At 43.7% G+C, this 14,693-nt stretch overlaps 1 protein-coding gene across 3 annotated transcripts in view; it reads right to left on the bottom strand.

Moving 5' to 3' along the window:
- The window catches only part of Plekhm3 (pleckstrin homology domain containing M3), a 164,960-nt gene that overhangs the window by 14,857 nt on the left and 135,410 nt on the right, over positions 1-14,693 (bottom strand). For 2 of the 3 annotated variants that reach the window (XM_015993891.3, XM_042260221.2), the window contains exon 7: positions 13,310-13,467. The exons of the other annotated variant lie outside the window; for it this stretch is intronic. In XM_015993891.3, the coding sequence (XP_015849377.1) occupies positions 13,310-13,467 (158 nt within the window). The remainder of the gene's footprint in view (positions 1-13,309; positions 13,468-14,693) is intronic. 3 annotated transcript variants of the gene reach the window in all.

Here is a 14,693-nt window from a genome sequence, read left to right as displayed (position 1 = left end):
AAAGGCTGTATGATTCTTCTCTTTGGTTGTGGGAACAAAAATTGCCAGTAAGCACACCAAACATGAGACTAGTTCAGGGTGGCAGTCTCTCATTCCACGAAATGGGTTTGTGATTCTTCTGAATTTCAGGACTAGTGCTCTGGCAACAGGGTAAGGCAGAAATGGCCACCGAGACTCATTGGCCTAAGGCTCCATGAGTGTGGAGCTGGGACGGGACTTCTGACCTCTGTTGGGGGTAGGCGTTCCTGGCAGGCGACTGCTGAGTTCTCTCTGGATCTGTTGAGCTCTATGCTCTGTATGCTTTGGTCCAAATAGCAACATTCACACAGCATGAGTATGTATAGAATCTGCTGAGTCTTTCTGTGTATTTGAAATACTTTGAGAGCATCAGGAACGGAACAGATAATTCCCGGTAGTGGTTATAGATTCCAGGTGTTTCCTGCTTGTGGAGTGGTTCAATGTTCAGAGTCCCGAAGGTACTTAGTAGAGATACGGCAATATAGTATGTTAGAGATGACACTAAAATAGTTTTTTTAAATGACACTGCCATGTGCATTCTTAAAATTCATTGTATGAAAAATAATCACAATGTATAAACACACATGACAAAACCAAGATACTTTTGCACCTTTTGTAATTTAAAAGCACAAAATAGCTAATTTCAGTCTACAGAGTCAACATTTTTTGTATAGCAGGGTAAACACTCCTCTATTCCCATGTGTATTCAGGTTACTTATTTACAGTTCTGGGGGAAGAAAACGTATATACTAAGAAGTGACCTAAAAGATGTTTTGAAATTAAATTATCTTAGTAGTTTACTCAAGCTCAGATATTTAATATCTTCTGTCTCTGATGTTAGAGGGCTCATTGCCCCAGTAAAACACACCTGCCCCTAACATTTGACAGGATGTTAGCCAATACTCAAACAAAAAATTCACATTTTGGTAATGTCTACTTAAAAAAAAATTTCCTAAAAATAGTTTAAAGACTAATTTTAAAGGTTCATCATTTAAAATTTTAAAATCAATTAAATAGAATGTGACTAAGTTAATAAAGTAAACCACTGATTCATTCATGAATTACTCATTGAGTAGTTACTATGTACTGCTCTAGCTGGAGCAGTGAGCAGAACAGAAAAGGTCTTTTTTTCTTTTTTAAATGGATCTTACAAAATGGTAGACAGGATCACAGTTTGAGTTTGTATCTTAAGTTGCTTGGGTAAGGAGTATCAAAATCAGTCAACTTGTTTGAAACATTATTGCTTAACAAATGCTGAACCCCAGGGCTAGACAAAAAGTGCCCAGACCTTTTGTTGATATATATTGGTGCCACCTGCCTGGTAGGTCCAGAGGGTGGGGGCACAACAGGGGTCATGTAGTAACTTAGTGGCAGAATTAATGTCTACACTTGTTCATCCATTTCCCATTGATCTTTCCATGAACTGGCCTGTCTCTACTAATTCAATGGATCCTAATATTTTATTTTATTGAAAGCGTTTTTTTCATACAATATATTCTGATTCAATAATTTGTAAAGCAATTAAAATTTATCCTTTACAAGTACTCATCAATAAATATTTATAGATTGAATTTGATTATTTTTAGAGTCAGAGATGATGTGCCAAATGGAAGTTATAAGATTGCATTTTCACATGACTCCATTTTATATATTCATATTTGAATATGTAAATAATATATGTGTTGAAAAATAATAAGTCATGGGGAATTTCTTCATGTTTTGTGTACTTTTCAAATCTCCTAGAGTGAGCATCAATTCATTTTATAGTTAGAAATAAAAATATAATTTTAAACAATGATGGACACTTTCCTCTCTAAACAATAGACAATTAGTTAGGTTGTCTAGCATGTGTACAGACAAGGCAACGTTACCTAGATACCTAACTAGAAACTTAGTAAGGAACATGTCTTGACAGCAGTCTATTGAAATGACCAAACGAAATGGTGGCCTCACCAGTGAGGACTGTGGTTTTAAATGGGCTGAATTTATCAAGAGGCTAATGACATTCAGGGTGGGGTCAGCCCCACGCATTTCATGCAAGTCTTGTCTGTGTGAGCCGACATTCTGAAGTGTTTTGACACGTGAATATGGAGCCACGCAGCGAAGCTGCAATGTTATGTACTAAGTTATTCTTTGAATAAAGTTTTTTGTTTTTGTTTTAAGCAAAAGAAAATTAAAGACTCCCCTGCCCTGTCACCAAACCACCCAGCACTGTGCTGCGAAGTTTTTTGTTTTTTGTTTTCCTTTCTTCAAATCAAGGAAAACCTGCCGTCATCCAGCAAGTTCATCAATACATGGAAGGGTGGGCAGCCACGAGACCCGAGAAGAGCACAATGGCATCTTGGTACCTCATTACCCTGTCCTTGCCATTCACACGCTTTCTGGACTCGGTTTTTTCCCCTCCCCCAGATAGCCACCAGGTCTCTGTAGACAAGGACGACACTAAATGAATGATGGCGGGAGCTCGTCAGAGAGCCACCGGCAAAGTGTCCAGCGCTGCAGTCCCAGAGTCAGGAAGCAGCCAACAGACAGAAGCAGGTGGTTTCCCAGCACGGCACCTCGGAGGAGCAGCCCCGGTTCCCTTTGGCTCTTTCTAAGATCCTTCACCTTACTACAGCACTCCCTGAGTGGGCTGCTTCCCAAGAAAAGCCACAGAAAGGAAATATCGTTCCAAAAGACTATAGACACTGGGGGTAAGTTCTTCCCTCCCTAGGCCCGGCCCAAGCAAGGCTGCAGTCGTCTGTTGTTGAACAGGATGTAACAATACTGCCAAGCAGAGCCCACAGACCTGGTAATTAGGTGCGCTGCCAGTGTTTGCTTTGGAACCATTTACCAACAAAGGAATGTGTCAGGCTGATTAGTGAGAAAAGGGTATGTAATGTGTGTGTATTTAAGTCCACATGAGGCCATAATCCAGGAATTCAGTCTGTTTGAGCAAGGGCTCGCAGAAATGAAGGCTAAATAAATAGGAAGCTACGCGGGAACACTCGCTTCTGGATAGCACTTCTTTCTCAAGCTTTAGTCCACCTGCACCTCTCACACTTAAAAAAAAAAAATGCAGACCAAACATTTAACATGAGATTCTCATTCTAACAATGAGCTAGGAAAATGGAGGACTTTGTAAGGCTTCCGGCAGCGTTATCTGACATTTACTCTCCCTGGATGCTCTCCCTATGCTCTGCTAGTGGGCAAGAAGAACAACAGAAAAGAAACACAGGTCTTTTTCCCCCGACACAGGGTCTCACTATGTACTCTCAGCTAGCCTGGAACTCGGTTTGTAGACCAGGCTGGCCTCAAATTCACATGGATCCCTTTGTCTCTGCTGGGATTAAAGGCATGTGCTACCACTCCTGACCTGAAAACAGAGATCTTACATTGGCTAAGAAAAATTATGTTCCTAGCCTCTTTGACGGGGGAAGAAGGAATTCAGGGCTTTAGACAGTAACACAGCTTCAGTTCTTTTGAAAACAAAACCTTGAGTTGATTGTAGTAAGGTATTTGGAGTTCCGTGTGTATTTGGGGTTTGAAGAAGGGCAGACAGTGCCAGTGGAAAAGAACTGTATCTACCCCAACAAGTTCAGGTCTTCAGAGGCAGCCAGGGTGGTAGGGATGTCAACAAAATGCAAAATGATGAAAGCATTTTCAATAGGTCAAGTATATTAGGAAAACTCATGTGCTTTACACACACTGGATGATTCTGGACTTCGGCCGGATAGGTAAAAGCAACAGGCTCCATTTTCTAAGATCCTTGGGAGGGATTTTTTTCAAGAACCATTTTCCCTTCCCATTTCCCTTTCTTCTGTGAACTGACCTGAGAAAACAGTTCTCAACACAGCCATGAGGAGTTGTTTGTAGCCTCACTTGCTCCGGGCATCCCATGAGGCCAATGCTCGTTCTCAAGATGATGCGGGGAAAGCTCTTCTACAGAGTCAGGATGGGATGTGGCGGGAGAGCCGGTCGGCACAACTGGTGGGAACGCAGTGCTAATAAGTTCAAGGGCCTGGGGGCCATCCTCACTTCTTGGAGGAAGAGAAATCAGCTACATGGACACCAAGAGAAACTGCAAGCAATGTTCAGTCTGTACTGTTGCGTTTTCCTATTGTTGTTCTTACTGTTACTGTCTGGTCTTGTTTTTACGAGACAGGGTCTCACCAGGAAACTCCGACTGGCCTGAAACTCACTATATAGACCAGGCTGGCTTCGAACTTAGAGATCATCTGCCTCTGCTTTTCTAGTGCTGGGATTAGAGGTGTGCACGACTAGAGCCAGCTCAGCCTGTACTTTTTAAACCTTATATTCAAAACTTAAAATAACAGACCCTTTTAGAAGACCTCTGCCAGAGCTGCAGGTACCCTGGGAACACACAGGAAGAACATCATCTGATGCCTTCCCAAAGGCAAGCTGGACAGACCATGCCAAAGCAACCCCTTACATGGCAGGTCAGTGGCTCCAACCTTGTATACAAAGCTGGGTCTAGGTCAGGCTTTTGTAATGCCGCCGTACATTTGGAAGCCGTGAAACTCCCTTCACTAGCTAGTTCCTTTAAAAAGCATTGTCAGCAGTCACGAGCTAACAAAACAATAAGTATTTATGGAATGCATACGCTATGGGGCCAACAAACTCAATGCTGTGTTGTGTATAATCCTCTCACCCACATCTGGATGCTGCGCAGAAGGGTATAGCAGTAAAAAGCCTTGGCGCGCAATGGTTTCTGTATTTGAATGCCAGTGGGGACAACTCCCTGTCGTCTGAAAAAATAAAAATTAGCCAAGCCAAATGGACCAGGACAGAAAGGCTGGCACTGGCTTGGGGTGGGCTGGTTGAGTTCACAGGCCTCTTCCAAGATGCGCGCAGGGTGTTTTCAAATTAAGTGTTTAGGAGATAGTGAGGATGTCCCGTCAGTAGCAACAGGATGGGGCCCTTAATATCAAGAGATGATTAGTGCCGTGTGGAGATGACTGACAGAAAGCTGCACAGCAGAGAGTTTAAAGAATGAAAAAAAACATGTAAGTCCTGGGTCACGCTGTGGACTCAACGTGACGTCTCTGCTTGCATACTCAACCGTTTTTCTTTAAGTCTTCTTGCAATATCACCCCAATCTTTGAACCTGCAATTCCTAGACGTTAGAGCTCTCACTTCTTATTTTATCGGGAGTGTGTTGTTTCTATTTCTCTAGGATATGGGATTTTTGCCATTGTTTTAATGGAATGTTTGTTCTTCCTAAAGCCAGGCTTCCCTTGTATCCTTTCTGAGGATAAATGCTGGATTAAGCTTAGTTACAGAACGGTCTTTCTATTGTATTCAAATCTTGCAGTCTGGACATGAAGGGATTCTTAGTTAAGGAGCTGTAGGTGTTTCATTTGTGCCTGAGAAGCTTGGGGTAGTTAAGACAAGGCCCCCAGCTTCCCCAGACAACCTCACTGCCCAGTGATGTAGGGTACTAAGCCCTCTCTTATCCCCGTACACAATAGCCATTCTTCCACTTCACAGCAGAAATGTGTATCTGCCCCATCCCAGTCTGACCATGGCTTACTGCCCCAGGTGTCTAAACTCCCAGAGGAGCAAATACAGGGACAATTGAGAAGCACCTCTTCAGAGAAGCAGATCTAGATAGCTTTCCAATTACTTTCAGGGTATATCCTGCAGACGTCTTTGAAGACTACAGCTGCAGAGGAGGCAGCGGTGTATGCTGAAAAGGATGGATGCTGAGTGAGATGTAGTTAAGTGTTTCGCCTTATCCAATGGGGCAAGTAAACTGTTTTCCCTGAACGTGGTTTCCTTATCATTAAAGCAGAGGTGGGCCAGGAGATGGCTTAGTGCATCAAGACACTTGCCACCAAGCCTGATGACTTGGGTTTGATCCCCAGAACCCACGTGATGGAAAGAGAGAACATCCACAAGCTGTCCTCTGACCTCCGCATGGAGTGTCCACACACATACACGCACGTATGCAAAATAAATCAATGAAGTGTAGTTAAAAAGTGGACAGGCAGAAGAAAGAAGTACCTGGTGTAATCTGCTAGAACTGCTGCTGCTGGCCAATGCCAGTCCCCAAAATTCTAGCGTGGTTTCTGCATGTGCCAGTGGAGGAGCTCTGCACACTGAAACTAGGGGCATGTTCTCACATCCCAGTCAGGAAGCATTCTCTTAAGACAGTGAATTATGGAAAACAAAGTCCAAGCTGACCAGTGTTTGTTAGATGGTCATAATCGAAAATGCAGTGTGAACACAGTATATTCCACTCACCAAGATGAGTGTGTTAGAGTCAGCACAGAGTTCCCTAGAAACCACGGAAAGGGTCTTCCTCCCTACCATGCACATCCTCATGCAGATGGGGTCCAGGGCCACTTAGCTCCAACCATGCTTTCGTAGAACTGTCCAATGGCTCTTCTGTCCCTCAAGCTGTATACTACTGTGAGCAGGTGGCCCAATATATACCAGTGCTACACTCAAGAAACTGTTTCTTGGCCGGGCGGTGGTAGTGCACACCTTTAATTCCAGCACTTGGGAGGCAGAGCCAGGTGGATCTCTGTGAGTTTGAGGCCAGCCTGGTCTACAGAGTGAGATCCAGGACAGATACCAAAACAACACAGAGAAACCCTGTCTTTAAAAAGTAAAAACAAAAAACAAATAAATTATTTCTTGAAAGAGAGAGTAGTTTTAATATCATGCGAGTTTGGTGTGTACCTGTGGCGCGTGCATGCGTGCGTGCGTGCGTGCGTGCGTGCGTGCGTGCGTGCGTGCGTGTGTGTGTGTGTGTACGCTGTGGTGCATGTGTGGAAGTCGAAGGACAATCTCAGGTGTCAGCCCTCACACTTCATCTAGTTTGAGACGGGGTCTTTTATTGGCTGTTTGCTGTGGTGGGATTCTGGGGGTTCAGCTATCTCTATATTCCATCTCGTTGTAGGGAAACTGAGGCTCCAGACACATGTGTACCACATTAGTTTTTACGTGGGTTTTTGGCTTTAAACTCAGCTCCTCATACTTGCACATTAGGCACCGCCATCTGGCCAGACAGGGTTCCTCTATGTAGACCAGGCTGGCCTGAAACTCGCTCTGTAGCCCAGGCTGGCCTCAAACTCACAGATCCACATGTCTCTGCCTCCGGAGTGCTGGATTAAAGTCATGCACCACTACCACCTGGCCTGTACTTTTTTTTTTTTAATTAGGCTATAATACTACTGATACAATTTGGCTCTACAAGGACATTAAGTACTAAGGATGACAAATTCACTAAGTATCTCATTTCTAAGATTTTTACATATAGATGTTAAAACATGTTTTGGTATGTAAAATTTCAAATATATTCAGAAGTACAGAGCACAGTACAATAAATCCCTGTGTATCTATCACTGAGCTTCAAATGACTGACGGCACTCTCTTTCATTCCTATCCATCCCTTCAGTCCGTGTATAGATTATTTAAGGCCAATCTCACATATCACATTCTTTCATTCATAAAGCCTTCAGTGACACAATGACCTCATTATTCTAATTATTTTATTTAGCACATTTATTTCTGGCATGTATTTCTGACTCAAACTTTTCCCCACTAAATTCTGACTGTTTCTTTTGTCTTTTCCTGTAGACTTGTGTAAACTGCTCTCAGGGTCGACTGGAAACGAGCACCGAGAGGAAGTGCAATGGGTTCCTGAGAAGTACGATCAACCTAGATTCCAGGAAGGATGGTCAAGGTTCACTCTGAATCATACACTTTGCAAGTTGGAACAGCTGCCTGTGGCTCGTAGAGAAAGGATTCTAAATAGCTACAGATTCTGTCCCACTGGATCAAGGCCTCTCACATGGGGTAACAGGGACATTTTGGTGAGAATTCAGAGCCTTGACAGTCATATTATCTTTGAATATATTCTTTCTTATAATATCCTTGAAGATATAGATTTTAGGACTGAAACCAAATCTTCCAGAAGATTCTGTGTGCAGTCCTTGTCAAAGGACAAGTCTAGGGACTAGTGGCATTTAAGAATGTGTAATGTGGTAGATGCTCAGATCTTGGCTTCTATGTTCATTCTCAGTGAAAGGAGAGGGTTCCTTAGACATGTGGCTGCGTCTTGGATGAGGGTGAGAGATGTAAAGCATCAGCCTGGATCATCTGGTACAGCCAGAAAGGAAGAAAACGCTGAACAGCAAACAAACAAGCAAAACTCACAATGACTGAGATATTGCAAAGCGACTCTGGAGCCAATGCAGAGCGTGAATGCAAAGCTGGAAAAGCTTGAACAACAGACCAACACTGTACAACCGAAGGTACAAAAGAGCTACGAATCAATCCACACCGACAAGAACAGCAAACAAGTGGGGGGCGGGGGAGGACAGATCTCCCAAGAAGGATTTCAAATAATTTTGGGCATGCTCTGCTCCCAGGACAGTGAAACCTACCGAGCGTCCCATGTGGTTCCTTTCAAAGAGGATGGTATGAGAGGAAGAAGAGTAACTTCTTGGAAGAGGAACCTGGCACACAGACCCTGCAGCAGTAAGCCATGACGGTGATGTGCTTGTCATGTGATGAAATGGTACTTTACTTCCACAGTCTCCCCTGAATGCATAACGCCTAGTCTAACGCGGTTGCTGCTGGTTTTAGAGACTGGGTCTTGCTCTATGTTGCCCAGGCTGGTTGGAATTTGTTATGCAGCTCAGGGCTGCCTTGAACTTGTGGCAATCTCCTGCCTTGGCTCCTGAGTTTCTGAGATTACAGGTATGCCCAATCATGCCTGCCCTAACTCTACTCTTAAAACAACAGCACCAACACCACCCCAAACAGACATACCCAATAGTATCCTTCAAAACCATCAAGATCATCAAAATAAGTAAAATCTTTGACACTGTCATAGCTTAGCCTAGGAAGATATGAAAATTAAATGTAATGTACTACCCTAGAATAGAAAACGGATTCAGCAAAACTAAGGAACTATGGAAAAAACAAGCCACAGAGCTTAGCTAATGATGACTCACTGTTTACTAGTTCCGTTCCACAGATGCAGCGTGTTAGGTTGAGGAAGCTGGAGGTGGACGGTGCGATGTACAGTGTGTGGAAACTCTGCAGTATCTTTGTAAGTTTTCTGTTCTAAGAAAGTTGGTTTAAAACTATTCCATCTTGGGGTTGGGGATTTAGCTCACAGGTAGAGCGCTTGCCTAGCAAGCACAAGGCCCTGGGTTCAATCCTCAGCTCCAAAAACAAACAAACAAACAAAACACTACTCCATCTTGATCTTGGAGTCAACCATTCACACGGACAAAGCCTCTAACACTCTAGAGACCTTCGGAAGTGCCAGAGTCACAGGTCGTCAGAGCTCCTTAGTGGGAATCACTGACGCCGGCGTCTATCTTCCCCATTATATGACCTCACTGTGGCAGTGTGGCACTGTTACAGTTAATAGACCAGTACCGACATGTTATTTTATCCAAGGTCTACAGTTTAAATCCAGTTCATTCTGTACTGTCTGGTTCTATGGGTTCTGACAAATGTGTATGATAATGTCATGTTCACACAACTACAGCATCACACAGAATAATTCTACAGTCTGTTTTACTAGTTACCCTTCCCAGCCCAGAATCTTGACAACCAGTGATCTTTTGACTGTCTCTCCAATTCTCCATTTTCTAGAATGTCATACAATTTTGTGGCCTGTATGGATATATCACAGCTTGTTTACCACTCACCTACTTATGGTTGCTTATAGTTTTGGATAATTAGGAATAAAGTTTCTATAAACATCCATGTGCATGCTTTCAAATGAACATACATATTCAACTCACGTTATTTAGAAGCTTTTTTTAAATTGCCAAATGCTCTTGGATTTTTCTCACATCTTTCTGTTACTGGTTTGTGTGTGTGTGTGTGTGTGTGTATACGCACACGTGTATGTGGGCCCATGTATCTATACGGATGTATGCAGAGGCCAGTGGAGGACAATGGATATCTTCCTCTGTCTTTCTCCACTTTTATGTTTTGAACCCGAGGCTTACCATTTCAGCTAGGCTTGCTAGCCAGTGCGTTCTCAGGACTTGTCTATCTTGGCTCCCCTCCAACCCCAGGGGTTAAAGGTACACAGGGCCAGGCCCAGCTTTTGTGTGAGTACTGGGGATTCAAAGTCAGGTGGCTTGCACAGAAGCACTCTTACCCACTAAGTCACCCCCTTACCCCGACCTGATTTCTAGTTCAAGATGTGATCTGTGGACGTGCTCTGGATGATTTCTAGTAGGTGGAATTTGTTCAGGTGTGTTTTACGCCTCACAGTGCTGTTTCCTGCGCATGCTCCACATGTGCTTGACTAGAACGTGCATTCTTGCGTTGTCTGCACAGTATTCTGTAGATGTCGGTGAGCTCCTGTGCTGAACAGTGCTGTTTGGTGTAAGTACACGCTTGCGTTGTCTGCGCAGTATTCTGCAGACGTCAGTGAGCTCCTGTGCCGAACAGTGCTGTTTGGTGTAAGTACACGCTTGCCCGGCATCTCTGCCTGCTGGAGCTGTCCTCACCAGAGGACTGACATCTCTGTCACAGCAGACCCACTTATTTCTCCTTGAAGTTCTGTCAGTACACGTTAAGGGTGTGTGTGTGTGTGTGTGTGTGTGTGTGTGTGTGTGTGTGTGTGTGTGTGTGTGTGTGACACGCATAAAGTCAATTCCTTTTTTAAAAGATTGCCTCCTTTGTTCTTATGTGAAGTACTATTATTATTTTTAAATATTCAAGAAGAGTCACAGGTGAAGTCATGTGGCCTTTGGGAGGTTTTAAAATTAGTCATTTTTCTGGCTTGTTATAAGTCCCTTTGAATTTCTATGAATTTGAATCTATATTCTTCTTTCTGCTTGTTTGGGGTTGTTTGTTCTTTAGTTTCTTGAAGTGTATGTTTAGACTAACTGAGATCCTTTTCCCTTTTTTCAAGTACAGATGTTTAGGGCTCTAAGTTCCACTAAGTCAGGTGTATCTATTCTTCTGACACTGAGATACGACATCATCATCTGCAAAGTTCAGGTTCAAGAACCAGTCAAATGAAAAAAGAAATCTTGCTGGGCAGGGGTGGTGCACGCCTTTAATCCCAGCATAAAGGAGGCAGAGGCAGGTGGATCTCTGTGAGTTCAAGGCCAGCTTGGTCTATAGAGCGAGATCCAGGACAGGCACCAAAACTACACAGAGAAACCCTGTCGTGAATTCCGCGCCGCCCGCCCCCCCCCCCCCCCCCCCCCCCGAAAAAAAAAAAAAACAAAGAAAAAGAAAAGAGAAATCTCACAATGTTTCCATTAGGTTCACAGTTTGGCACTGGGCTGCATTCATAGCTGTCCTTGGCTTCATGCAGCCTCATGTGGACCATAGGCCACAGGACACAGGCTGGGCAAACCTGTTGGCCTAACATTTAACTTTTTTTTTTTTTTGGTTTTTCGAGATAGGGTTTCTCTGTGTAGCTTTGGAGCCTGTCCTGGATCTCGCTCTGTAGACCAGGCTGGCCTTGAACTCACAGAGATTCGCCTGGCTCTGCCTCCCAAGTGCTGGGATTAAAGGCGTGCGCCACCACTGCCACCACCACCAGGCGGCCTAACATTTCTTTATTCAAAAACATTCTTTATTAAAAAAAGAATATTTTTACATATTCATTCCATATGCACATATTTCACTTTCATTCACTTAAAAATACTTCAAAAATTTCCCTTGTGATTGCTCCTTTACCCCGGGAGTAATTTAGAAGGACACTGCTTAGTTTCCAAACATTTCAGGGGTCTCCAGTCCTTTTCCTAGTGTGGAGTTTTAATTCTATGTGCGAGAGAACACACACGGTATAGTTTCAGTCTCCTTAAGCTTACTGAGATCTGTTTTGTGACCCAACATATGGCTTATTCGTTTGGAAGCATCTTAATTTTTATTACTCATTTTTATCACAGTATCACTCGTGTGCCATAAAGCTTGGCCCTCAAGGCCTCTAATTCATGAGTTTTAGCAATCACAAAATTGTGTGACCATCTCTGCAATCTACACCTACGACAATTGCATCATCAAAACCCCTGTATTCATTAGAGGCCTTATCCCTCTCTCAAGCCCCAGGCAAACACAAGTTGACTTTGGATCTCCTTATCTGGGGCATTCTATAAAAAGAGAATCATATAAAATGTGGCTTTTTGCACCCAGTTTCTGTTAAGTCTATATTGTGGCATGCAACAATTCTACATCACTTTTCCAGGCTAAAGAATAGTTCACTGGGGGCATACATCAAATTTTGTTTCTTCGTCAGCTGATAAGCATTTAGGTTGTTTCCTTTTTTATGATACTATACATACTTTTGCTATGACCACTTGTGTATAAGTTCTTATGTTATGAGTGTGTATCTAAAAAAGCAAAGGATCCACACTCAGGACACTTTTGCATTTGTGTGTCCTTCTACGTATCGGCTAACCCAAGTTCTTGAATGCTTATAAATCGTCTTTGGGTTTAACAAGTGGCCAAGGGCTGAGTCAACGCTCACCACGTCAGCTCTGCTCTACATGCTCATCCTGGCTACACGCCTCCTTTCTGCTCTGAACCACAATGTAAATGAGCTTTGCAGGGTGGAAATGAGCCATGACACTCATGGCCAAAGAAGCCAGAGCACACACAGTGAGTATTTCTATTATGTTTCTGGGATGAAAGGAAAAGTGCTATGTATCGTTTTGTGAGTCTAGAAAAGCCATAGTCAAAACTGATCTAAGTCAGTGGGAAAGCTGTCCATCTGCCAGAGACGTGCTGAGGCCCAAACATGACTTTGGTTAGAAAACTAAGCCCCATGAACTTCCACTTCTCTGTCTTTGGGCCCTAAAACTTTCATCTCTGCCTTGTCTGGAAAATGTGCTCCTCACCAGGGCCTTGAGTTGCAGTTCGAGCAGTCAATTTAAGCTTGGCTTTCCTTTGAGGAGGCCATTTCCCATTTCTGTTTGTTGTTGCTGGTTTTTTTTGTTTTTTGTTTTGAGACAGAGTCTCCATTTTTTCCCATTTCTAATCATTTGGCTCTGGAAAGCTGGGTGGGAGTCTTCTTCCCTAATCTATTCCAAGGCTGAATCTGAACACACAGGTCGTTACCTAATGAGCTAGAGTGAGGCAGCATTCCTCTGCAGCTCTCTGGGCTCCTTCTGCATAAAGATGGAGAGCAAGGGTTGGGAACAAATGGGAAGCCAAGGGAGGAAACTGTCTTTCAGTAACTAGAGGAACCCGATGACAGATGGGTGTGGGAGAGACAGCTCAGGCCAAAGCTGCCTGGATGAAAGCGCAGGTGACACTGGGATACATTTCCATAGGCCGAGATAGTCTGTACCTGCTTGTTGAAATGTCCTCAAAGGGGTAGAGGATCTCGCCATTGTTACAGATTTCGCAGATGAACCCTTTCTGGCTACAAAGACTGCAGCTGTAGACGTGCGAGGTGGCGAATTTAATGACCTTGCCCAAGAACGGAGCCAGCTTGCCCTCTATCACCTGCAGAAAGAGAGACAGGACAGGGAGGCACAGCATTGAGAACTCGAGTCTTGCAGACGCGGGGAGGGAAGGGGTGCCTTTCTTTCCCTTACAACAGGAAAACCTCTAATTACAATTTCCCAGCAGCTCAGTGGGGAAAAGGCACAGGACTTTGCTCCAAGGGAACCGGTTTATCCACTGGAGCTTGGAAACGAGGATGCCCAGGCTCCTTCTGGGTTCCTGCTTTTGCAGTGTGGTGTGGGGCATGGGGAGCCCGACCTAGGGAGACCAAGTTCAGAGGAGGAGGCTGGCAGTTTGCAGGACACTCAGAGGAAGCATGGGCTCGGAGGCCTGTGTGATTAGGTCAGCAGCACAGCTTTCCTCTGATGAATTAATGTGACGTCATTTCCACTCTCTCCCCCATGAACACGCAGCAAATAAAGAAGAGCGGCTTTCTCTTGCTGCTGGTAAATGTGATCATTTAAAGAGGTGTAACCTGTTTTGAGGGCCGTTTTCAGCTTGTAATCTTAAATTCCTTAGCTTTTTTTTTTAAATGAGCAAATTTAAAAAATGGAGGTCTTCACATTAAGAGCAGCAGTGACAATGCAAAACAGCAACTTTTGTCTACTTTTGAAAAGAACCAATGACCTTGCAAAACTAGCCTGAATTCTAGCACGACAATGACCCTCGCTGCATGCTCCCGACAAGGCATGGGCTGTCCACAAGGCAGTGGATCCCACCGTGTGCCACGGATGCGCCTGTCGGCCCCTCTGTTATCATTGTACTTGCTGGCCTACAAAATCCATGACTCTGGAACCCATGGCAGTCATATCACTTTATACTTAACTACTATTTATAGGCTTCAAAGACTTCAACACCTCACACACCAGTAAGACAAAAGTCTGCCCTTTATTTCTGCATTAATTCCTTAATTTCTTTATTAATGACTCTTTATATGCTGATTTTGATATCAGGAAAAAAGATGAAGTCAACTTAGAGACTGCCAGAAATAACTAGGAATAGCTACCTGGATACCTTTTTTTCTCTAATAAGTACCTAGTTCAAATGACAATTTTACCTCCAATTAACACCTAAGTGAGACACAGTAGTCACACCCAGAGAAATGGGTAAGCATAATGACTGGGAATTCAAAATAGAAGACTTCAAGGATGGCAATTGTTTATAGGAAAATGAGGCTGGAAATGGAGGAGGATTTTAAGCATTGGGAACAATACCACAATGGTCAA

This window comes from Peromyscus maniculatus, chromosome 13 (genome assembly GCF_049852395.1).
Source record: "Peromyscus maniculatus bairdii isolate BWxNUB_F1_BW_parent chromosome 13, HU_Pman_BW_mat_3.1, whole genome shotgun sequence".
In the NCBI taxonomy this organism is placed as follows: domain Eukaryota; kingdom Metazoa; phylum Chordata; class Mammalia; order Rodentia; family Cricetidae; genus Peromyscus; species Peromyscus maniculatus.
This window is presented reverse-complemented; position numbering and strand designations above follow the sequence as displayed.